The sequence below is a fragment of the Numida meleagris genome, chromosome Z (genome assembly GCF_002078875.1).
Source record: "Numida meleagris isolate 19003 breed g44 Domestic line chromosome Z, NumMel1.0, whole genome shotgun sequence".
Taxonomy (NCBI): Eukaryota; Metazoa; Chordata; class Aves; order Galliformes; family Numididae; genus Numida; species Numida meleagris.
Window position 1 is genome coordinate 33,825,587 of NC_034438.1, and position 26,218 is coordinate 33,851,804.

The 26,218-nt window shown below is 40.6% G+C and overlaps 1 protein-coding gene across 11 annotated transcripts in view; it reads left to right on the forward strand.

The window, feature by feature from the left end:
• ADAMTSL1 (ADAMTS like 1) overlaps nucleotides 1-26,218 on the forward strand; it is a 442,268-nt gene that overhangs the window by 244,643 nt on the left and 171,407 nt on the right. For all 11 annotated transcript variants that reach the window (XR_002433573.1, XM_021381313.1, XM_021381315.1 and 8 more), the window contains one exon: nucleotides 14,773-14,900. Coding sequence is in view for 10 of the 11 variants with exons in the window: in XM_021381313.1 (XP_021236988.1) it covers nucleotides 14,773-14,900 (128 nt within the window). In the remaining variant the exon portion in view is untranslated. The remainder of the gene's footprint in view (nucleotides 1-14,772; nucleotides 14,901-26,218) is intronic.

Genomic DNA, 26,218 nt, shown 5'->3' on the forward strand with positions numbered 1-26,218 from the left:
CCCACCTCCCACCAAATCTCTTTGTGCCTTAAGAATAGTGATGTGAAGCAAGCTTAACTTTCTTTTTTGAATCAGGCCATTCTTTTACTCCCTCCACAGTCAGGAAAATCTCTTACTTGCTTTCAGCAGGAGATTAGGTAAACATGCAAGAATTTGACTTCTAGCTTGGATAGAGATAGAGATAAGTTGTAAGATATCCATGCTGCTACTGTAGTTTATTGCAGCATGAGTTCATACAGGGTATGGCCCATGGATGTTTTTGAGAAAAAAATAGGCACTGGATAGGGTTTTTAACATGCCTATTAGCCCAATAGATGCCAGCCTTTAGTGAAGTAGGTGAAATGAGTATGAGAGCTATGAAAATCTATACCTGGATTTGTTTCTCTAGTCTTGTATGTCTCTAAAACCTCTTTCTTGCCTATACTGAGCAACTTGAGCAGCCTCTAGCCATGAGGTACTCCAGCAGCATCAGTAGAAGCTTTCAAACTTCTAAGCACTAAGACTTGATAGCAGCTACTCACATGATTAAACCTACAGTTATTTATCAAATGCTTCTATATTTTCAGTAAGACACTATAAAGAAAAGTACTTCTTTCTTTTTTCTGTGTGTCCTTGCCCCCATAAGGAGGTTGCATAGCTTAGACACCGTTCCAGCCCCCATGCACGTAATGCTAAAGAGATGGACAAGTCCAGAGGCAACATCAAGAGTAATCTCTTCTTAGCCAGCAGGTATAGGTAGTCTACTTCAAGGCAGAACACCTGGAGTAATGTAGTGCTCCACGTATTCTTCTTCATAAGAAATCATTTTCAGTTGAGTGGTGGAAAAGAATGTTGCTAGACAGATCTGTGGGGTTTGCAGTTTAGTTGTTATCTGCCCTAGAATTTGCTCCATGCCCAGACATCTTGTTTTCTTGACATAAATGGCAATTAGGTACTGTCAGAGATCCTTTTAAGAATATAACCCTAGATACTTGTCTTGAAAAACTAAAATCAGATTGAAAGTAACTTGAAAAGATTGTTTCTCTTTTTCCAGACCAAGCAGGTATTTGGAGAATTTTGCTCATTGCTCTGTGAACTTTTGCATGCTAAGAAAATATTAGCACACCACTTTTAAGAGGAACAAAAGAGAGCAGGCATTCAATTCCAAAGATTTCCCTTTCTATTGGTTTAAAAATAAAAGCCTAACACAAGCAAATCACAGTTGTCTAACTCAAAGGGAATGTGGCCAAAACCATAACCAGCCATTGACATGTGTGTTCATCCAAATTTGAAGTCAAATCATTTCATGTCAGAAGGGCATTTAATCACATTTGCATTTGTTGTTTGCATCTTTTCAGCGGCTTTTTTTAGCTCTCTTGGTTGCTCTTGTGGTATTTACAGAACTAACACTAGAAACTGTAATAAAGCACATGTGTGAGGTTTGTTTCTTGGGTTTTTTGTTTTGTTTTGTTTTGTTTTTTTGGAGGATTTCTTTCTTTTGCTGTTCTGTTTTGTACATGGAAAACAGTCAAATACAATAGTCCGTCCCTTCCAGGCTCTTTGGCATTGTATTCCCCTATTATCTAACTGCGTCTGTCTTGAATGGCCACAACCATAATTAGCCAGTGGAATGAGTATAATGCTTCTTGTTTATATCCACATGTAGAAAGCTTGACAGTTTTTCCTTTCATGTGTAGATAGGTCTATCTACTGTTGTGTGTACATTCATCTGCTTCTACATTTATAGCTCTAGAGAGAAAGATTTCCCAGTATATGGTACTAAATGTGCATATATATTTTTGTACATAGACATATCTATATGCAGAATGGCATTTGATCTCACCCATTGGGGAAGGATGTGCTGAAATTCATAGCTTAACTATACAAACCTGAGTTTTATTCATGCAAAAGAATGAAAAATTTCTGATCATTGTGGTTTGTGGCCATGTTTCCTAGAGAAACTGTGTATGCTCCATTCCTGGAGGTGCTCAAGGCCAGGTTGGATGGGGCCCTGGGCGGCCTGACTTGGTGGGTGGCAGCCTTGCCCATGGCAGGGGGTTGGAACTGGGTAATCTTTAACGTCCCTTCCAACCCAAACCATTCTATGATTCTTTAATTCCAGATGCCCAGATTAACAATTATTTAGGAGAGAGCTATCAATCTCTTCATAACTGAATTTTTATGGAAGCAAACCAAAACTACCCCTTATAACTGTGCTGCTGGTCATCCACATATAACCCCATGGTTTCTCTTCAGTGTTGTCTTGAATCTGCAATCACTCTTGTTATCTCTATTGCTTTTTATAGCTTTTTGCTTAAGCTTGTACGAAAAGTCAGAGCTGTGTGGGCAGCAATTATGTGGATAAAGATAGGGAAACTGCAGTCTGTTGCCACACAAACGTGGTCTGTCACATGAGGAATAAATAGGAGGATAGTATCATCCTTACAGAAACAATCAGAAAATTTAGGTTAGTGAGAATACATTGTAAACACATTCTCTGTGAGATGTTATGGTGTTAGGATGAGGAGCAGGAAAAGGAAAAAGAAATGACTAGTTCTAGCCCAAGCGAGGGACAGCTGCAAAAGAAGTCTTCCCATGTGGTAGACAGCAGCTAATCAAAAGCTGTCCTGAAACACTGAATTTCATCAGAATACTATACTTTGGTACGAAGTGCAGCAGGAAGGGTTGACATTTGCTCTTGGCATTACTATCTTTTCTTATCAGCATATGGACAGTAGGCTTGTCTTAACAGATGGCTGACTAGCTGTGGATGTTGGAGGTCCTATAACTTAAAATCATAGAATGGTTTAAAACTGTTCCCCCTTGTCCTATCACTATGCTCCCTGATGAAGAGTCACTCCTTATCTGTCCTGAAGGCCACAATGAGGTCTTCCCAGCACCTCCTCTTCTCCAGACTGAACAACCAGAGTCTATTCCAGCCTTTCTTCATAGGAGAGGTGCTCCAGCCCTGGGAACTCCTGGGCCTTGAGTATATATTCAGGCAAATCTCAGAAAGAAAATGAATAAGGGGTAGACATTTCAAGGAGTGGTACTGTGGTTTTAAAGATGACATTCTCTCATGGTTTACTTGTCTTCCCAGATAATTGTGTGCAGTATTTTATCTTCTCTGTTATAGGCTCTCCCACCACTGTACAGAGTTATCAGCGTTTAAGTTTTTGCGCATCTTTTTGGAAGTGGGAAATGCTTTTCTCAGAATAATAACCTTTGATATCTATATAAACATAGTATGAGATGAAATTACAGATCAAGTTGTTCAGCTATAGCAATTGATTTTCCTCTGTTAAGTGAAATGGTGGTACACTGAATTTCACCTGCCTAGACTTTCCAGTACAATCTTTTCATTTCGTAACTGTTTTTCTTGTGAGCTTTTATATGTGGTATTTAAATGCAATGCTTACAAGCAATTAAAATTCTTCCAGAAAACATTGGTTATGAATATCATTTAGTGAAGCCTCTGAGTGGCCAATTTATCTTATCATCAGAACAAGATTTGCTGGGGGCTGTGTTTGTTGTGGCTCAATCTGAATGTGCACATGGAAGACTACTATAAACCAGCACCTTCTCACTGACAGTGAGATGACAACAAAGATTATTAACCCTAAGTTTATTCCCAAATCTTTTTTAGTATTTTGGTTAGAATTTCATTTTGAGTATGAGCAGTTTCTTTTCTTTTTGCTTCTCCTAATTTCTTGTTAAAGTATCTAACGTTGTGGTGAAATTGGAAAGCAATATAGACAAGTGACTGGGGGAAGAAAAGCAGAGAGTGTAGCTTCTGGTATTCATTCTGCTTCCAAGGGAAGCATATGGAGAAGTCTTCATAATTTTGCCACCTGTGAATTATGTGGATACATCTCATTGAAGTATTCCTTCATCTATTTGTGCAGAGAAATGAGTGGTACATTCACTAATTCTTCAGCACATAAATTTTCACAGTTTCAATTTTCATCTTCATTGCCTTTATGGAATGTCTTCCAAAGCTTCAACGCTTTAGAGATTGTCCTGGGAGTTCTGCCTTTCAGGGCTCCTTTTAGAGAAAGTTTAGCAGAGAGGGTGTCAGGGCAGAGGGAAGTGTGTATGTGATAACGTAAGATATCCTGAAATAAATTCCAGGAGTACTAAAGAAACAAGACAGGAAATTATATGCAATTCATAATAAATTCAAACTGTCCCATAAAATGAATATAACTCATTTTGTTTCCATATGAATGTAGCATAGGAGTGTCAAATTTCCCCTTCTAGCTTTGTTGGATATAATCTCAGTCCCTGTTATAAGTTTGCTAGTGTATTGTTCGGATCCTGTGCTGTATCAACAGAAACAAAAGTGAAAAGAAATACAGGAAGTAATAAGGTCTCCTACCGTTCTGGTGCTGGCATCAGATTGGTGGATTATTTATTTATTTACTTACTGACTGACTGACTTACTTAAATCCCTATATTCCTCTCAGCATGGGCTGTTAAAAGCATCTGTTGTTGAGGCTAATATAAATGCTCTTAACAAGCCCAGGGCTGTACGTTTCTTTTTCATTTTGGATGAAAAAGAATGTGAATGGATTATGATCGTGAATGCATTTTGGATGTGATATTTTCATAGTTCCTGTTTAAAAAAGAGAGGGGGGGGATTTTCAAGTTACTGTGCTATCGACAATGGTTTCCTTAAAGGTCTAGCCAGGGACACATTTTAAAGAGGAAAGACATAAATTAGTTGAAGGGGAGGCAAAAGTGAACCAACAGAAATCTTTGAAACTAAAAACCTCAGCATTCACTTCTCTGCTAATTCAAACTTCAGCAGTCTTGTTGATCTGTGATGGGATCGGCCACACATCAGTGATGGTGATCAACAGGGCAAAAGGAATTGGATTACTGAGATGAACACTGTCTACTGTGCCACATATTGTCTCCAAAGTGTGGATGTGTCTTTCATTTTATTTGGTTAGAGAAAAAAACACAATTTTTTTCAATGTGTGTGATATGAGAGGGTAGAATGACAGCAGCAACTGCTTATAACCTAGGATCTCTTGCATCTTTGTAACTCAATTTAAAATAATGAAAAAAAATCATCTGGTACTCCTAGAAAACTCCTACATGTCAATACTACAAACTCTTAACAGCTGAGTGCTCAGAGGGTTTTGACCAACAGCACTGAGACTCTAGGGAGGCCTGTAGCTAGCACTGTTCCCCACAGGTCAGTACTGGGTCTGGTCTTGTTCAATAACTTAATCAATGACCAGGATGAAGGGGCAGAATGCACCCTCAGCAGATTTGCTGATGATGTAAAGCTGGGAGGAGTTACTGACATGCCAGAAGGCTGTGCTGCCATTCAGCAAGACCTGGACAGACTGGTGAATTGGGCAGAGAGGAACCTTTTGAACAAGGGCAGAGTGTAGAGTCCTACACCTGGGTAAAAGTAGCCATATGCATCAGTACGGCGTAGGGACTGACCTGCTGGAAAGGAGCTCTGTGATGCAGATCCAAGGTGGATACCAGGTTGACCATGAGCCAGCAGTGTACCCTAGTGGTCAAGAAGGTAATGGTATCCTGGGGTGCATGAAAAAGAGCATGGCCAGCAGGTCCAGGAAGGTGATCTTCCATCTACTCTGCCCTGATGAGGCCACATCTGAAGTACTGTGCCCAGTTCTGGGCTGCCCAGTTTAGGAAAGACAGGGAACTTCTGGGGAGAGTCCAGCAGAGGGACAGAAAGATGATCAGGGGCCTGGAGCACCTCCCTCATGACAAAAGGCTGAGTCTGGAGAAGTCTGAGAGGGCATATTATCAACACCTATACATATCTAAAGAGTGTGTTGTCAAGAGGATGGGGCTTTTTTTTTGTGGTGCCCAGCAACTGGATGAGGAGCACTGGCCACAAACTGGAACACAGGAAGTTCCATACAAACATGAGAATGAACTTCTTTACTGTGAGGGTGATAGAGCACATGAGAAAGCTGCCCAGAGAGCTAATGGAGTCTCGTCTGGAAATAAAACCCACCTAGATGCTTACCTGTTTAACCTACTCTGTGGAACCTGCTTTAGCAGGGAGTTGGACTAGGTGATCTCCTGAGTCCCTTCCAAATCCCACAATTCTTTTGTGATTCTGTGAGAGCATTTTCCTTTAAAGAAACATCTACATTAATTTGAGATCAGTTCCTTAGTGATTTATGGAGAGTAAAATTTCTGATGATCTCTGAAATTTTTAGTTAATTCCTAAAGATCCTGTTGGCTTTCTTTACCTGTCTTCCCATTTTTTTCTTGTTACTGTTGTTTTGTTTTTCATTATGAAATTAGATCTTAAGCTTTCCATATAATTTCTTGGTTTTCTTTTCCTCCCTCCCTCCCTCCCTTCCTTTCTTCTTCCCTCTTTTCTGCGTGCCTGCCTGTCTGCTCTCCCCTTTTTCTCTTTCTTTTGTCCCTTCTCCCTCTTTTTCTCTTTCTCTTCTTTTTTTTCACATAAACACATCCTTTTCAGTTTTCCTGACTCCGTTAAGGCTTAATATTTCAATCCTTTATATGGCCCCTTGTTGTTAAAATAAACATATACACAGCTCCATGAGGTAACTGAGAGAGATGGCAGACTATCAGAAGGGTAGAAGACTTTATTTATTTTAAATAAACTTCATAATTGTGAGTGTTTATCTGAAATTGCACAAGCCCTTGGAGAGTTCTCCTCCCTTCCCTGAATTCCCTCCTGATCATCTTATCTTGTAACCCAAGGCAGCTGGGTTACCACCTGCTGCAGGGAGCCTGATTCCTTGTAGGTTTACATGACAAGGTCTTCTAGTTTGGAGTTTCAGAAACAGTTTCTAAATCCAGCCCATGTGCAGGTTAATGCACATGAAAGGACTCACAATTAGACACTGTGGCCTGTGCAGAAATTTAGTCTGGGTGGATTTCTGAAGCCTGAGGTCAGTTTACTAAGCCAAGGGAAAGTGGCTAATACGCACTTCTTCACCATATCACCCCGCCTCCTTGAGGGAGACCGTGGTTCAACCATGGAGCTGGGGCTGCCTGCCACATATGGACCATTTTTTTTCTTGAGGCCAACAAACACAGCCAAGCCAGCATACAGCTTTCACTTCTTGGCTCTTAGAAAACGCGTGGCATGTACTAGGCATTATCGCAGACTACAGTTTTTCTTTTTTCTTCTTTCCTTTCTCTGCACCCCTCTCAGCTCTTTCCCTGCCCCCAGCCCTTCCTACGTGAAAGGCAAACCCGATGTCTTTCAGTGTAAGATGCACTTTTGAACCCGTGCTGTTGGGTGGGTTCTGAATTCTGGAAAGTGATTTCACCCACCCTGCATCTGAACCAGTCCTAGCCTCAAAAACTGCTCTGAGTCAATTAGGCGACAAGTCTGAGGTTGAGCCAGCTTGGACCTGCTTTGTATTGGATCACCCATGCCTGGTGTTTACACCAGCATGGCAGGATTCAAATACAACAGAGTGTTGTAACTTGGGTTTGTGAGAGCAAGAAAGAGAGCTCTTGTATTCGCATTGCTCCCCTGGTGTATATTTTCATATGGGTAACTGGAGTGAGAGATAGGACTGATCTGAGTTTTATAAGGCACTGTTATAAAATGTTATAGGGAGCGCAGCATGCAGTGTGTTGAAGTGATATGGTGTCAGATCCATCCTCTGCCAGCAAGCCCCCTGGCTGGCTGCTTCCCTTTAAGAAGAAGAAATTAGCTCACATTTGGCACATTTCTCCAGGGATACAACTTCCAGCCCAGCCTTGGGATTGACTGTTTAGCTCCTGAAGTACTGAGATGACTGTTTATCTTTTCTTCCCTTTTTTGTTGCAGACTGGAAGTCATGTACTCCCTATGATGGGTCATGGGGATACGTTTGAGAAGACTGTATATATACAGCTATGTGACTTTCTTGAGGGTGGGAAGAGTCCCATGGTACAATGTAGACAGCCCTGGCAATGTTCTGATCCTTCAGAGAGCACTTGATGCACAGAACTGATGACTATCAGAGGGTACGGATGTGTACAACACCAAGATTAGAGCCACTGTGTTTTCAGATAGGATTTAATTGTGACACTATGTCTTTATTAGTTATGAAATAACCATATCAGGTCATGTATGCTTGCTTATCCCTATATAAGCATCTGCTTTCTGTTGCAGGAGGAAAAAGGTGCCATAATTTCCCTTTTTCTACTCTCATAGTAATAAGCCTGCCTTGCGTGACTACACTATTTAAGAGTAAAAGACAAAAGGAACTCAGGACAGAATGGAATACCACAGCAAAGTCATACTTGTGTCCCTCAGAGCTGAGATAGCAGAACGTTCATTGGGTGTCTTTCCACAGAGTAAAGAAATATTGTCCACTTACTGCTCTTCCTGTTGCCTCTGCTCATAGGTCTGGAATAAACACTGAAAAACTGCAAGAGGATCTCAGTGAGATTCCCTGTTCTCACCTTCTCATCAATGTTTCTTACCCTGTTTCTTTGAAGAAGATGATTCAGATTCTGAAGAAAGAATAAATGAAAAACAGCTTAGAAAAAGATTAGGATTTTTTTTTTGTCTATTCCTTTCTAGTACGCCAAATTTAAAAAATAAATCCTGATCCATTTGTCTGTACTAGCAAAGTCTAAGCGTAATTTAATTACCCAGAGTATAGTGTATACCCCTTATATATGTGTGCTTCTGTGCCAGTGCCTTCCTTGCAGCATAGAGTCACTCAAATCAAGGGTTTCTAGTGCCAGGGGTTTTCCATAGGAAGTACTCTCATGAGCTCTTCACAGGTGTTTTGCCTGGTCTTGCAAGTGCAAAGGAGGCAAAAGTTCCTCAGCCAGTTTCCAAGACTGGAAGCCTTGGGCAAGTGGGCTTGAACTGTTCTCACAGCCCTATGCCAGACAGGAGATAGCCACAGCCCTCCAGAAAGCAGGGAGCCAGTGTAGGAGGTATAGTCCCTCCATCTCAAGAGCTCTGATGTTTACTGCAGCTACTTCTTTCCAGATTGCTTACCAGAGAAGTCAGTGTCTTAGTGGGAGTTTGAATAGGCATCTTTTTGATTTGGCCATAGGGCATAGCATGCGGTTAATCACAGGAGCATTTGCACTCGTGGTCACTTAGCACCTCAGGTGCAGCAAGCAGCTCTGGCAGCTTGGGCAGTACAGCATCTGCTCTTTCCATTTTCTTTTAACTTGCACAAAATCAGAACACCTCTTCCTTTGGTAAGGATTCTGCCGGGTGTTTCTGGCTTGTGTGGTCCCTCTCAGGGTGGCTGGCTGGCAGTTCTGTTGAGTTCTGGTGGCTGAGGTCCTCTGTTCATCTTTTCATGGGGTATGGTCAGGGTAATGGGAACACACGCTATCTGTCACACCAGCTGAGCAACATTAATTCATCCTGACCCTGAAGCAGACAGTTTGGGAAAAGAACACACGTTGATGTTCATTCCTACTCAGTCCTTGGTTATATTACTGAGGTTACCATGAGGAGCTCTGCTTTTATGAGGTGCATGAAGTGGGCAGATATCTAGTGAGAGCTGGAGGGCATCTACTGCCGTGAGGAATCCTAGTGCTTCCAGAGAATTATTCTGCTCTCAAGATAAGTTTTATCTTAACAAATCCTTTCTTCAGAATGGTACTGGAAGAGTTGATGTGCTTCAGTTATACAGTACTATTTAAAGTGATGTGCAACTGTATGCCTAGATACATTAAACACTTTTGTGTGTGCACTGAAACTGGACATGCCAAGAAATTTGACTCATGATGTTTCAAAGATAATAGCTCAGAAATGTTTCCACAACTAGTCAGAAATGTCTTGCATGTCAACATTTTGTTTGACACTAATTACCAATATTAATTCAACTAGCTGTATTTTTTTTTCAGCATTGTCTTCCTTTTAAAGCCAGTGATTTCCAAGCAGTTTCCTATCTGAACTGCAATCCATCTGTTACCTAGGATGGAATGCAACAAAGATACACAACCCTATGAAAATGAAATCTCATAAACCTTATATTTACATTAGTTGAAGTTTAGAAATACAACTTTCCTAAAAGGGATGGGGTTATTGGCCTTTTCTCCTGCTCTTACATACCTAGGTAAATGTTGAGAGCAGTTTCTTCCTGACTGACTAGAGACAGCATTTCAGTACCCTCTCAAGTATGTAGCTGAGTCCAATGACAAACCAGCATCAAAGGATGATCAAAGATTATGCAAAAGAAAGAGAATGTATGTCTTGGCAAGTATTCATACAGGAATGTGCTTGGGTGTATCTGAAATAGAAGGGCAAAAAGACCACATAATAGGGAAGGATAACTGTGGGGTTTTTTTTGTCCCTGATATCATTTTCACAGTAGCAAAAGACAAGTTTAAGCAGTGACCTCAGAAGAGCCGCGTGTATTGCCACTGACAGTTCTTCATACCCCTAAACAGTGGGGATATGATAAGAAACAGATGATCATAATTTCTTAACCAAACCCAGCTTTGCATATCATCTGGGAAATAACTGTGGCTTAAACTCTGCCTTCTTTCAACAATGGGTTAACTGCATTTTTCACTATGTTGCTTTTTAATCTACGAAATATACTAGTTTCTTGAAAAATATGAATTTAGGAGCGTTTTGCTGAAGAAGGAAGAAGACTGGAACCCTTCATAACTGAGGAGCAATGAAAGAACATGATCTGCATTTATACACACTCTTCTCTGTGTGACACTGACAAATAGTTGGCTTCTGGAGGGATACTACAGTTCCAAGCAAAATTTTAAATTAAATTCCAGTATGTGACTAAGACATTAGTTTTCTTAAGGCTGAACTACTTTTATAGGCCTCAGGATCTGAGCAGAGGTCTTGCTACTTTTTGTGTTTCTCCCTCTGTGCACCCACACACATGTGTACACACATGCTCCTGAAAGAAACATGGTTTTCTCATCAGGGACGCGGCTCCTGGATGGTCAGGCAGCTGTTGTGATTTAAGGATGTGTGACACTTGTTGTGTTTTTCACATACTATTCCAGATGTTGTAAAAGATTTCTGTGTATACTGTGTGTTAGTGGAGAGAGTAGGAAAGACCTGTTATTCAGCTCATAGACTGAATATAACACAAATGCTTGACAACTCTTCAGTAAATTCAGAAAAAACTGTTAAACATTGATGCAAGAATTTTTGACAATAAAATTGGGCACCACACTCTTTCAGGCTTACTTGATAATGTCAGACTATTTTTGTTATATTTTGTTATATTTTAAGAAGCCCTTTTTTCAGCTCATACTATAGAATGTACTTGCCTCTGTTTTTTTTCTTTTTTTTTTTTTTTGTTGTTTTTTTTTTAGTTTGTACTAAACAGTGAATCCTTAGCTGGTAATGGTAGATATTCCTTAAGCCTGCGATAGATCCATAATCTTCTTCAGATTTAAAATGGCTCTTCAGGCATTGCTAGAGTTTCAGGCACAATCTTAACTGTGCAGCTTACAGGAGAGAAAACCACACTACTTTCTTTAACATTAAACGTGGATGGAGTTGAAATGAATTATGTTTATTCCACTTGTTAAAAGAAAACTTGGAGCCTGTTCCAGCTTGAGATCACATGCTTTCTGGGAATATATAGGTCTTATAACAAATCTCGGAATGCAAATAACAGGCACATGGCTCCCCTCTGGGTGGGAGTACAATTTATTTCTGAAAAATTTGGACCCTTAGGATGTCTAGCTGTGCTGATGCTTATAATTTGTGATGAGGTAAGAGTACTTGGTTTATGTGATTTTTACCTTGCAACCTTTTTTAATTATGTCTTTGTTTCAACCAGTGCTAAACAACCAGGGCAAGCACCCATGTTTAGTTTCCTTGTGAAGTAAAAGCAGAAATATGGATTTTCTTCTTAGCAGCCTAAAAGTACAAACACAAAGCTTTATTTTAAAAATACCCTTCAGAAAACAGCTGAAATAAACTTGGTAAATTGGCGTCCTGGTCCTTTTGTTTCACATTTAACTGTTAATGAGATTGTATCTAGATGATGGATGGCATCTGTAACACTGTTGCACGAGTGATCTTCTGCAGCTGTGGGGATCAGCCACATTCTGAATACAAACACTTACCTTACCTTAGATTTTACATTTACCCTTGCATTTATTGTGTTGAAATTAAATCATATTTTATTTTAATAAAGGTAAGATAAACTGATAGTGTCAAATCATTGTGATACATTCATTAGACAAATCCAGCATTATGTCTGACTAAATTAATTCATGCTTTTTTTCCTAGCAGTAGATCCAAAGAAATATTACATCATTCTAAGTGCTACAGAAACCTAAAACTGACTCAATTACCCATCCAAACTATCTTCCAAAAGCTGTTTTGCAGAAGGAAGTACTGCATGTGTTTAAAATACCATTACAAACGGCATGCCATGAAGCAAACTGAAAATGGAGGCTGGTCACACCACAGAATTATCAAGTTACTCAGCGCAGCTAGCAAGGTCTACTTGGCAAAAGTGCAAAAAACAGGGCAGCAGGATCAAAGTAGATGTTCTTCAGCAGAGCTGCTGCAGGAGAGCTTGCCTTCTGCATGCTTGGTTTAACTTCCTTGTCATTCACAGGACTTATTTGAAAAATGTAAAAATAAATAAATAAATAAACCTTTAAAAATTGTATTGGGTCCCTTTTAAGTCTTTCTTTTAATACTCAACTTATCTTTAATGTTCTGCTCTTGAGCGCCTTTAATTTGTGGCAGTTTTCATTTCACCTCTGTGTTCTTTGAACCACATCTAAAAAGGATCGGCCTTCTTTGTGTCAGCCAAACAGACTGTAAGGGGCATTTGTATATTTGCCTTCTAAAGTGCATGCTCTGGTTAAAAAATGGAGTACATGTGCCTTTGAAGGGTGAATTAACAGCAACATAAAGAATGCAGTAGACATCCATTGTGAAATGCCAGCGAGCTGCAGTTGGGTGGATGACATGTTGCACGGTTCTGCTGGTGTCCTGCCTGACACTTGCCTCTCATGGAACTCTTCCTGTGAAAAGAAATTGCCATGTTTGGTGGCTTTGCAGGGAGGAAAACCTACTCTGCCCGAACAGGCAGACAGGATCGGGTTTGGGCTGTGCCTTGATGGAAGAAAGAATGGGAAGAAGAGAGCAAAATAAGAGAAAGCGGTTGGACAGGTGTCTTACAAATCTTAATTTTCTTTCCTTCAGACAATTTATCCATTGAATTTTGCCAATTTGCACACAGTCTGAGCTCACTTAAGCAATTTAAAAATGATCAGCTTTCATTTAGTTACTCTTAATTTATTGTGCCAGTCTATCTGGCTTTTGGAATGAATAAAACAATATAATTACTCCGTCAACTTGAGTAAGCTAAGTTCTGATCTGTGAGCTAATGACTCACTTCAGGGCAGAAGACTTCCAGGGGACAGTAGAAACAGCACTTGCAGTGTTTTTTATCCTTCAGATGTATGGAGCTAATGACTGTCAAGAGTGCAAATGTGCACAACATTGTGATTACTGGCTCTGTTTGTGGGAGAAAAGGGTTCAGTGTGAGACTTTGGGCTTGTTACTGAGTTGAGTATAGTGACAACCAATGAAAGCCGTGACCTTTCACTTCAGCCTGTCTTATGCCTGGCTATTTATTTAGCGTCACAGATGACACCAGTGGGTGAACAGAAATGCCTTTGAAAAGTTTTGTAGGATTAGATGATTTACACATTGGAAAATTCTCTCAGTATTAATGGTTAGACTATATAGTGCATTCTTGGCTCTTGAAAGTAAACGGAATAGTAACCTCTTGCTTCGATAGATCCCAATTAACATGCATTTCGTATCCTAGTGTGCCAGACTTAACCCTTTGCTCTACAGACACAGAGTGTTCAGTTTTGGATCTCAGCAGCACGTGACAAATTCAGTATCTTCCTTAAACTGATATATATTGAAACTGCTCACAGCTCTAAACCATCACCAACAGTTCCTTTTTTGCCCATGAATAACAGTATTCATTACTGGTGTATTCCACTGGGTTTCAGATTTCATTACAAAACTGTTACACAGCTTCAGTGAAGATGAAATAATTTCAGTGTTGCACTCTCTCTCTCTGAAATTGTCCCTGAGTACTGACAGCTGACATCAATCTTCTAACGAGTTCTTGAAGTACAGTGTTGCTTGCTGTTTTTTCTCTGGTGAAGATGAACAACCAAAGCTTTCCTCATACACTTGTCTTCTCATTTATTCCAACTACAAGTAGAAGTGCAGAATTCAGTGTGTGACTGCCCACAGCCACATTTGAATGAGTATGCTGCCTGATCACTATCAGGCATGGGTACTTGGATGTTTGGACAGAGAAAAAGTAATGATAGTTCCAGTTCCTTAAGGTGAATGCATGAGAAGTTTTTGTTAAATGCATTTGTATTGTGTAGGTTCACTATGCTGTGATTTTTTTTTCTCCTGAGCAGCACCTTGGTAGGCACTTTTTAATATGCCATTTCATAGTTTCTAACTCAGCAGCAAAAGTTAGAAGTGCAATTTCCAAGGTCTACAGCACTCTCTCTCTCCGTCTTTCTCTTAATCAGGAAAATACCTTGCCTCCCTGTTGCCCAGAGTACTCTTCTATAATAATCATCACCAGTCTCAAACTGAGACAGAGCATGATACTCAAAGGATGAAGGAAACTTCATACAGCACTTTTCACTAGAAGAGCAACTGCCAATCTGTAGAAATGCCAGAGAATGGATTTATTCAGTGTCTTCAATGACCATGATGATATCCAGTAAAAAGAAAGAATTAAACTAGCAACATTATTCTTTTGTTCCTGAGGTGTTTTTTCCTGGTTTTTCTTTCTCTCTCTTCAGAGCTCCCGAACAGCTCGCTCAGAGGAAGATCGAGACTCACTGTGGGATGCCTGGGGTTCGTGGAGTGAATGTTCACGCACTTGTGGAGGAGGGGCTTCATATTCACTGAGACGTTGCCTGAGCAGCAAGTAAGTGGGAGAACGCTTTTTACATTACTGATGGGAGAATGTGAACTCCTGGTATGTGTTAGACTATAAGAAGAAGCCAGTAGAGTTCTTGAACTACGCTGAAATTTCCACCTCAGTGTTAGAAAATTATGGATTGTGTTTTATGACTCAGGCAAGCAGCCAAAGTGTTTGATAAGGCAGCACACTTTTAAAATACAGTGGGAACCTATGGAGATACAAAAGTTGCTTGGACAGCTTGCTTAACTATGCTGAAGACTGCCAGCTACTGAAAAGTGAAACCTCCCTACACTTCGCCGTTTGAGCAGTAAGCCTTTTCACATATTTATACCAAAATACAACTAATTCACTAGATTTAGCGCCCCACAATCTCAGCCACACTGAGACTATAAAAGCATCATATTGACCCAACATGATATCCTCAACTATATAAAAAAGAATTTACCCTTCTGCTGAGGGTATCTTATGAGTTAAATTTCAGGCTAGAAGACTTTCATACCAGCAAACCTTCTATAGGAGGCAGGGGTCAAACTGACAAGTGCAAAGGGAGGCTCATCCTCACTACTAGCTCTCAAAAGAACATGGGCATGTCACTTAATAACATTTCCACTCTGTGGTGTATGTAATGTTCATCTATAAAATATTTCTAGCAAATGTTACTTCTTCATACTTTAGGAAAAAAAAAATGCCTGCATTAAACAGAATGTATATGATAAGCATTAACAGGTTTCTGATAAAGTATATGAAGGAAAACTCCAGACTTTGTGGGTTCCTGCCATATTTGATAACTCATATATTGAAATATTGAAAATATAATACAATTTTCCATCCTGCATATTTTCTAATGTATTTTTTCCTGTGCTTATAAACCTGATGTTAGTAAAGCAATGATAATACATTCCAATTTCCTACATCTCATGCTTTAATACATAATGCTGTTTAATTGGGACGAGAAACAGCACAAAGCATTCAATCATAAAGTCATATAATGTTGTGTATTTTAACACTATCTGTGGATTATTTGGTGTCCTCTTTTCAATAATTATTGGGTTAATAGTGTGCACCAGTCTACTAGAAGGGGAAATGACAGGCAAAGGTATCTGCCACAACCAGCATAAATAAACTACTTTTCTATTCCATTCCCATGAAAAGAAAAAAAATCAGAATTGTTTTTAAACTTAGGGCCAAATTCTCATCTCTTGCTCATTCTAGAGCAAATAGGGATTCTTCAAAGACCTTGCATTCAGGAATTGCAAAAGTGGGAATTTATTTTAAATCAGTGTATTTTAGGAAACTAAGTGATGTTTAGTACAGGCATGAATCCAGGCATTTTAGGAAATCTGGAGCATCTCTTTAATACAAGGGCTTGCTAAACCTCTGCCTCAGCAGTCATTAGAGAGGAAGAGTCTTTGAACTCCATGGCAGTAGTAGTATATGAGCATAAACCATTCCTCTGGGTGGCCTTTCCCAGTATGCATCTCTTCAATTCTTGTAATGTTCAGGTCTCTGAAGTGGAATAGGGAATATACAAATCACACAGTTATTGATTTTCTCACAGTACGCTACTACTATACCTTCAGTACATAAGCAATGCTCCTGCCTTAAGAAACCAAATGCAAACTTTGGTCCATTCAGACCCAGAAGACTCTTATTTCCAAGATAGGATGTGGAGAGTTAATTACATGCACAGCTTTTGCTAGCCAATGGCAATAAATCAGAAATAGCAAAATTTGACGTGGAATTAGCAGAGTATCAAATATGTGATAGATTTTCCTTTTTCCCAGTCTGCATGCAATTGCTAATGAAATAAGTGTTTGAAATCATTAATTTTTTTGTGCTACGCAAGCATTTTTAATTGCTAAGAAAAAAAACAGAGAGGAAGCAGGGGAAAGAAACTCACTGAGACTTTGAAAGTTTGAAAATAATATTTTCTTGAAATAAGTCTTTCAAATCTGGAAAGATTAGAAAAAATGTCCACCTCTTTGGGACAATTTCTTGGTTGGTACAGTTTATCTCATGTATTTGCCACGTGCATAGCAGAATGGAGGGAGATACTACTCACTCTTATCAAATGAAAAATGGCAACATATTCAGATGGTTTGGAGCAAATTAATTCTAAGTATTTCTACTTCTGGGATGAATTTTTGTAATGTTCTATGCCTTTTAGTTCTGTACGAGATGACTTTCAGACCATTAGATGAAAAGAGGAAGCCCAGAGCATCTACTTTGAAGAAATGCAAAGACTAACTGCCCATTCCTAAACACTACTAGTATGTGCAATTAAATCAGAAAGCATTTTTATTTCCAGCTTTTGTTTGCCAAAGTTATCTTAGTCCTTGTGTTATTTGTTTTGGGAACATATTTTGTGTTAAGCTTTTCCAGCTGTGATGAAAGAATGGAAAGTGTTAGTGAGAAATTCTATTTTCTAGTGTTTTAGATGGTAAACATTCGAGGGTAGGGGCTGTTTAACAGTACATGTCATTACAACAACTGGTCCTGATTATGCTAAGAACATTTAGTATGATAGTGATATAAATAAATATGCCAGTAACATTCAGAGACAGGAGTTGTCAGCTTGAGTCGACTACACATCTATTAACCTGCATCTAAATGAGAATCAATGTGTGACTTAAGTGGCAGAGTCAGCCCTAGGAAGATAACATTCTGATAATTAGTAGGTGAAGACTGGGCTAGAACTCAAAGAATGATATTTTTCCTGCTTTTGTTGGCAATAACTCTTAAACTCTTCAGCTACTTTTGTTACTTACACAGAACAATACTTCCTTTGAATTTTACAGTTTGCCTCAGCATACTTGTAAAAATGAATTGTCCAGCCTCATTGTTTGCTGGGTGAAGGACTGTTAATTTTTGCTAGTCCAGAATGTTTTGCCAATCAGTTTCAGCATCTTTTCTTTGATACAAAGCTCAGAAAAAATAAACTCATCTTTGTCCCCTCCATCATGAATTGCCCTGCAGCAGTGGTGGATAAAACCTGTAGAGAGAAGAGCCACTTCTTTTTCTCTTGAGAAACAAACTAGCAACTGTTGTGCTTCTGGAGGGAGCAGTTTTATGAGATATTGGATATTTAGCTGCAGGGGTGCTGGAAATTCATAGGTTGCTCTGAAAGTAATGCCTCCTATTTCTTCCCTTGGAAACTACAAGACATACAAAGAGCACTATAACAATTTGGTAGAGCAAATTCTCAGCTACAAAATGCTATTTGTCAACATAGGCACTACCAGTAGCTATGCATTTCTGCCAGGCATGAAGAGGAGTCTGCATGCCACACTCATAAAAATCTGCACCAGCAGAAATGACCCACTGTAATACAGTTGCTATGATGGCATCATTGCTAGGAAAACATTGCCTACAGTCCAGTTCTCATCAGTGTCCTGGTTTTATCAGTATTCCATATAAAGACATCATGCAGCAAGCTGTTCAGTGCTGGAATATAGTGCCAGGAGCTGCACTGCTGCACTTCCTGGGTCAGCTCCTGGCAGTGTCAACTATTCTTAGGTGAGTTCCGTCTCTTCAAGAGGAAGAGAACAGTTCCCAGAAGTCTCCAGTGCTCTCTATGTGATTTTTGATTCCAGTAAAAGAGGTAGAATAGCACAGTGATGGGGGAGAAGGCTCTCTTTCATTTCCAGTAGCACAGTGAGCAACATGGTCAGAACTCCTCACTCTCTCATTTGTTTTATTTATTACCTGTAACTGCTTTTCATATCATATTGTTTTACATTCTTTTATCATTGGTAGTAAATTAGTTATCCCTCCTTATCTTGGTTGGGTTGTTTCTTCCCTCCCCGGAAGAGGGAAAGGGGAAAGGGGGGAGTCTTGTCACTTGTGATAAAATCAACTAAGTCTCTATAATCAATCTGAACAGATGGAAGTCAGAAGGCACCAAATCTGGACTGTACTGTGGGTGTGGTAGGACAATCCAGCCAAGATTGGCAGCATACTCCGTGGTCTTCAAAGTGGTGTGGGGCCTGATTTTATCATGGTTTGTCCAGGTTCCAGAAAATCCAGAAGGATCACCCCTTTCCTATCCCAGAAAGACAGTGCACATCACTTTACCAACTAAGGGCTTTGTCTTGAAGTTTTCTTCAATGGTGAATTCATATGTTGCTACTCCATGGATGGCCATTTTGTCTCTGGCTCATAGTGGTAACATGATATTACTCATCACTGATAATAATGCGATCCAGGACACTGTTACCTTGGTGACGGTATTGGTTAAATAGATCCTGATAAACTTGCCTACTGTGTTCTTTCTTTTCCCATGTGAGCATTCGTGGGAGCCACCTGGCACAATCTTATCAATATTCCAACCTTATCACCATCATTTCCACTGCACTGAAGCAGATATTCAGCTCAGTGCACAGTTCTCTGGTTGTAGTCTATGGATTTGCATGGGAGAGCTCTTCAAGACGCTCTTCATTTTGTGGTGTGACAGGTGTGCATAGCTGTCCAGAATGTGGCTTGTCCTTCATGTCACCGTTGCCACTGCTGAAATGTACCACACCACCTCACTGTGCTCACATCCACTGTTCGGTCTCCAGGAACGTTCAGTAACTGCCAGTGAATGTCAGTGGGTATAATTTTTCCTGCATGGGGGAGTTAAATACCACACCTTTCCTTCCTTTGCACTTCCATGTCAGATGCCATTTTGTCCAGCTGCCCCTCTGCTGCCATCTGTCACACAGCAACATGTAACAGAATACTGGTGCAAAGGTTCAACTTCTACTGCCATACCACCAACATACTCTAGCATCTTGGGCCAGACTAAAATAGGAGGCATTACTTTTAGAGTACCTCTCATTCATTGGCAGAGCAGGTGAAGAGATGCTGGAGTATGGCCATTGCCTGCTTGCTTGGAATGTGGCAACTATTTGTTATGGTCCATTTATGGCACAGCAGAACTGGAGTGAAAATAACAATATGTCATAAAGTATAGTGATGGTTAGTACTCATGTGTGTCAGTCAAGGTATTTAATAACCGTATGTATGTTGATTCAGGCAAACTGAAACAGAATAATAAATGAATGAATCTTCTTTTGATACCTGAAAATGTGGGAATTTATTTTGTGTACTTGGTTGTTCAGCCCATTGCCATTGCATATTAATGCAGGATGAGATAATGCATAATTGATTCTTAGTTTTATTGCAACTTGACTCAGTCAACCAGTAAAACAGCCATAGAAATGAATGTTTGGAAATAGGCATAAAAAATAGCTAAATTTGCAAAAATTATGTCATTTTTATGCTTTGTAGCTTTTTTCTTCTGACATAGTAGTCACAAGAATTTTCTAATGTATAGAATAATCCCTCTGCTATCATAATGTCTGTAAAATAAATAGCAAAAAACCTTTTGAATAATTGCAGTCATAATTGCTAAATTAACTGTAAGTAGCAAGAGTACTAGATGCAATGGCCTCATGTTTTGCCAGAGGAGATTCATGTTGGACATTAGGAAAAACTCCGAAAGAGTGGTCAGGCACTGGAATGCGCTGCCCAGGGAGGTAATGGAAGTCACCATCCCAGAAGGTGTTCAAGCAACATTTAGATATTGTACTGAGGGACAAAGTTTAGTGGGAAATACTGGTGATAGGTGGATGGTTGGACTAGATGATCTTGGAGATCTTTTCCAACCTTGGTGACTCTATGATTCTATGATTCTATAAATACACCCACAAATCTAAATAGCATTCTGTAACATATGTCACAGAATTCTCAGGTCACTTGAGCTACCAGATGACTTGGGAAGATGATTCTCTTTATCCTGGTAAAAAATGTCATTGTATACTACTGAATGTAAATGACTTTCAGAGTATCTTAACAGCTATTTCATCTTCTGCTTCAGTTGATAGCTGTAATCTTAAATCTGAGTCAATACTATAGAATGCTGAGAATTTTACACAATTTAGATCAGCACTGTTGTCTGTGGAATGGTTGCTGGTGTTCTTTGAAGAACAGTTACTCACATTGTGCTGGCTGTCCTAATTTCCATTTACAGTGCCACGATAAAGTAACTAGAAAGAAATAAAATGCTTCCATACTGTTGTTTTCCTCTGTAAAACTTTACTAGAACTGCCACAGGAATGTTACATGCTGTTGTTCTAGGTGAGAAACAGATCTGTGCTGTAATGAAAAGTAGTCAACCTTGTACCCATAGTTGAGAGTGATTGATAGATATGATTTACATAAATACGTATCTGTATTGAGATGTGGACTACCTTGCAAAAATGTCTGTGAATCATCTACTTGGAGCCAGTTTGGCCTAGTGGCCACAGTGCTCAAAGGACAGGGATTCAAGCCCCCTGTTCTGTGTTTTACTGCATCCAGGGCCCCCAGCATAAGAAAGATGTGGAGCTGCTGGAGAAGGTCTAGAGGAGGGCCACAAGGATGTTCACAGGGCTGGAGCACCTCTTGTACAAAGGGAGGGAGCTTGGCTTGTTCATTCTGGAGAGGAGAAGAGTCCAGGGAGACTTCATTGAGGACTTCCAGTACTTGAATGGGGCTTATAAAAGGAGAGACGCTTTTTACAAGGTCTGGTAGTGACAGAATCATAGAATCATAGAATGGTTTGGGTTGGAAGGGACCTTTAAGATCACCTAGTTCCAAGCCCCTGCTATAGGCAGGGACACTTCCCACCAGACCAGGTTGCTCAAAGCCCCATCCAACCTGGCCTTGAATGCTTCCAGGGAGGGGGCAACCTGTTCCAGTGTCTCACCACCCTCACAGTAAAGAGTTTCTTCCTAAAATCGTGTCCAAATCTACCCTCTTCCAGTGTGAAACCATTTCCCCTCTTCCTGTTGCTACATGCCCTTATAAAGAGTCCCTCCCCAGAACAAAGAGAAATTATTTTAAACTAAAAGGGAAGATTTAGGTTAGATGTTAGAAGGAAATGTTTCGCTGATGAGGCACTGGCAGAGGCTGCATAGAAAAGCTGTGGCTGCCCCATCCCTGGAGGTGCTGAAGGCCATTTTGGACTGGGTCCTGGGCAGCCTGAGCTGGTGGGTGGCAACCAGTCCATGGCAGGGGGTCTGGACTAGATGATCTTTAAGATCCCTTTCAACCTAAGCTATCCTGTGATTCTGTGATTCTGTGATATACTGCTCATAAGACCACATTCTCAAGAAAAGCTCCTCTATATTCATAATTCTTTCAATAAATCTGTTCTGAGATTTAAATGAAAAATAATTGAATCAGCCAGGTCTTTGCATGGTGTGGAGTTTTAATAAGCCTTCCTACATTTAAGGTGGAGTAAAGCTGTGATGCTGTAAAGCCACAAATTGTATGTGAGAGGACAGGGACATATTAGCAGAGCTGCGCTAACGCATGCTGTTCAGATGCAGGTTCAAACTTCCTCAAAGCATGGGGAACTTGGTATTTCAATTCAGCACATTTGTTGTGAGAGACCAGCTGCAGATCTTGGACCTGGTTCTGAGCTCAGACATGTTCAGATTTGGGATGTTAGTACTTTGTTGCCTGTGGTTCTAGATGCTATCTTTGTGATGGCACAGACCAGGTGAGATTTAATATTATGTTTTCTTTTCACTTAACTGTAGATGTAGTCCTTACCATTGTTTTGCTGAAAGGCATTTCATTAAATGTTACTTTTTTTCCTTCCTTTCATGGCTAGTGAGCAACTGAAAAATATTTTTAACTGTAACAACTTGCTGTATATGTATGTGCAATGTATTGCATGTTCAAATCTAAGTTAAAGAGACTTTAAAAAATTCTTATGCAAATTAAAAATGCTACAGTGAAGAACACAAAAAAAAACCCAGCGAAACACAACCGACTGCAGTCTGAAAGCAATCTGACAATTTTTTTCTCCTGTTTTTCCTTTATTTTTCTTGAATTTGATTTTTCTTATTTCAATTGTTTTGAATGGCTCTATTTTAGTGAGAGTTTAGAGAGTGCCATTTATTGCTAGCTGTTAGAAAGTAACAGTCGTTCTGAGTGATGCAAAGAATATTTTGAAAGTAAAAATTGAAATGAACTATACTGTTTTGCAATTTGTATAGGAAAAGTCCAAGGTCTGCCTTACTTTTGAATAAATATGTCAGCTTTGAACTCCAGGGGAAGCAGAAGCTATCCAGAGTAAGAGCTTTGTATGAGTGGGAGCACTGTTGGAGTGATAGATGCCCGTTGTAAGTTCTCAATAAAATTCTCAAACCTTAACTCTTCCCCTTAACTTCTGGAATTTAAAATGAAATTGCGACTTGTACCTAGTGTTATCTTTAGAAGGAAAGAAAGACTTTTATCTCTGCAAGATAAATAGCTTTTAGTAGATTTCGTTATTTTGCCTAGACTGCAAGAGTAGACAAACATCAGTAGCTAGGCAAGCTACCTTAAGGTTACTTTGGCTATTTCTAGCATTATAGCCTATTGTGTAAATAAAATTTTAGAGGAAGTTGGATGGCTTTCTGTAGGAAATATATCAGTATTCAATTTCAACAAGGACTGTGTGGCCAGAAACAAGCAGTACTTTTGTACTAATATCACCATGAAAGAGACCTAGTCTTTCAGATACAAGCAGTTCACGTGTTCTTCAAATTCCTAAACAATCAATAACATTTGGGTTTAGGTTAAGCATCAAATAAAGCCTTTTCTTTTTAGACAGTGGGATCAAGTGTATCCTCAGCAATTTTTCTGATGACATTGCACTGAATGGTGCCGCTGATATGATAAAAGCAAGTGATGCCATCCAGAGGGACCTGTACAGGCTTGAAAAGAGGGCCCATGTTAACTTAGATTCCACAAGGCCAAGTGCAAGGCACTGCACTTGAATCAGGGCAATCCCAGATATGTGTACAGACTGGCAGAAGAACTCTTTCAGATCAGTCCTGCAGAGAAGGATTTAGGGGTCCTGGCAGAAGAAAAACTTAACATGAGTTAGCAGTGTGCACATGCAGCCTGGAAGGCCAACTGCATCCTGGGCTGCATCAAAAGAGGTATGGCCAGCAGGGTGAGGAAGGTGATCCCATATCTGCTCTGCCCTTGTGAGGCCACATCTAGAGTATTGCATCCAAGTTTGGGGCCCCCAACACAAGAAGGATGTGAAGTTGTTGGAGTGGGTCCAGAGAAGGGCCATGAAGATGATCAGAGGGCTGGAGCACCTCTGTTATGAAGAAAAGTTGACCATGTTGGACTTGTTCAGATGGAGAATGCTCCTCAGAGACCACATTTGTGCTCTTTTAGTGCTTGAGAAAAGCTTCTAAACTGGTGACTGAGTGACTTTTTACACAGTCTGATATTAACAGAACAAGGGTGAACAGTTTTAAACTAGAAGAGGGAGATTTAGGTTAGATGTTAGGCAGAAATTCTTTACTCAGAGGTGGTGCAGCACTGGAACAGGTTGCCCAGAAAAGCTGTGGACGCCCTGTCCCTGGAGGCATTCAAAGCCAGGTTGGATGGGGTTCTGGGCAGCTTGATCTGGTGGATGGCAGGGGAGTTGGAACTGGGTGATCTCTAAGGTTCCCCAACCCAATCCGTTCTGTGATTCTATGATTCTATGATACTGTCATGGTAAAAAACAGTGCCACGGAGAGGTTTGCCCTTTCCAGAAGCTGGAAAGACCCAAACCGCTTTTCCCAGCATGCTCTTTACATGTACTACAGGGACCTTACCTCCCTCTACATTATGTAGAGAGCTGGATTGAGCTGGACCATCACGATTGATTGATCCTCTAGTGTTGACCAACCAGGTGGCTTCGGCCAAATGCTTCTCCCAGTGCTTAAATGTTCCACCACCCATTGCTTTCAACATAATTTTTAACAATCCATTGTATCGTTCAATTTTACCAGAAGCTGGTGCATGATAGGGGATATGATAAATCCACTCAATGCCATGATCTTTGGCCCAAGTAGTTACAAGAGTATTTTTGAAATGAGTCCCATTATCTGACTCAATTCTTTCAGGGGTGCCATGTCGCCACAGGACTTGTTTCTCGAGGCCTAATATGGTGTTTCGGGCAGTAGCATGGGGTACTGCATATGTTTCAAGCCACCCAGTGGTTGCCTCCACCATAGTAAGCACATAACGCTTACCATCACAGCTTCGTGGCAAGGTGATATAATCAACCTGCCACGCCTCCCCATATCTATACTTTTGCCATTGCCCTTCCTCCCAAAGAGGCTTCATCCTCTTTGCTTGTTTAATTGTGGCGCATGTTTCACAGTCATGAATAACCTGTGCAATAGTGTCCATAGTTAAGTCCACCCCTCGGTCTCTAGCCCACTTGTATGTTGCATCTCTTCCTTGATGGCCCGAGGTCTCATGGGCCCAGCGAGCTAGAAATAACTCACTCTTGTGTTGCCAGTCCAAGTCCATTTGAGCCACCTTAATTTTGGAGGCTCGATCTACCTGATGGTTGTTTTGTTGTTCTTCAGTAGCCAAACTCTTGGGCACATGAGCATCTACATGACGCACCTTCACAACCATATTCTTAATTCGGGCAGCAATGTCTTTCCACAGTTCAGCAGCCCAAATAGGTTTACCCCTTCGTTGCCAGTTATTTTGTTCCCACTGCTGTAGCCATCCCCATAAGGCATTTGCCACCATCCATGAGTCAGTATAGAGATAAAGCACTGGCCACCTCTCTCGTTCAGCAACATCTAAGGCCAGCTGGACAGCCTTTACCTCTTCAAATTGGCTTGATTCTCTTTTTCCTTCCATGGCCTCTGCAACCTGTCGTGTAGGGCTCCACACCGCGGATTTCCATCTGCGATGCTTCCCTACAATACGACAGGATCCATCTGTGAACAGGGCATATTTCTTTTCATTTTCTGGTAATTCACTGTATGGTGGGGCCTCTTTGTCACGTGATACCTCCTCTGCTGGTGATGTTCCAAACTTTTTACCTTCAGGCCAGTCCATGATCACCTCTAGGATTCCTGGACGATTGAGGTTCCCCATCCGAGCTCGTTGCATAATCAACGCAACCCACTTACTCCAAGTGGCATCAGTAGCATGATGGGTGGAGGGAACCTTTCCCTTAAACATCCAGTTGAGCACTGGCAGTCAAGGTGCTAGGAGGAGCTGCGTTTCAGTTCCGATTACTTCGGAAGCAGCTCGAACCCCCTCATACGCGGCTAAGATCTCCTTTTCAGTTGGAATGTAGCGCTCCTCAGACCCCTTGTCGGCTTGACTCCAGAATCCCAGGGGTCGGCCTCGGGTCTCTCCTGAGGCTCTTTGCCACAAACTCCAAGTGGGACCTTTCTCTCCAGCAGCAGTGTAGAGGATGTTCTTAACATCCTGTCCCATCCGTACTGGCCCCAGGGCCACGGCACGGGCTATCTCCTGTTTAATCTGCT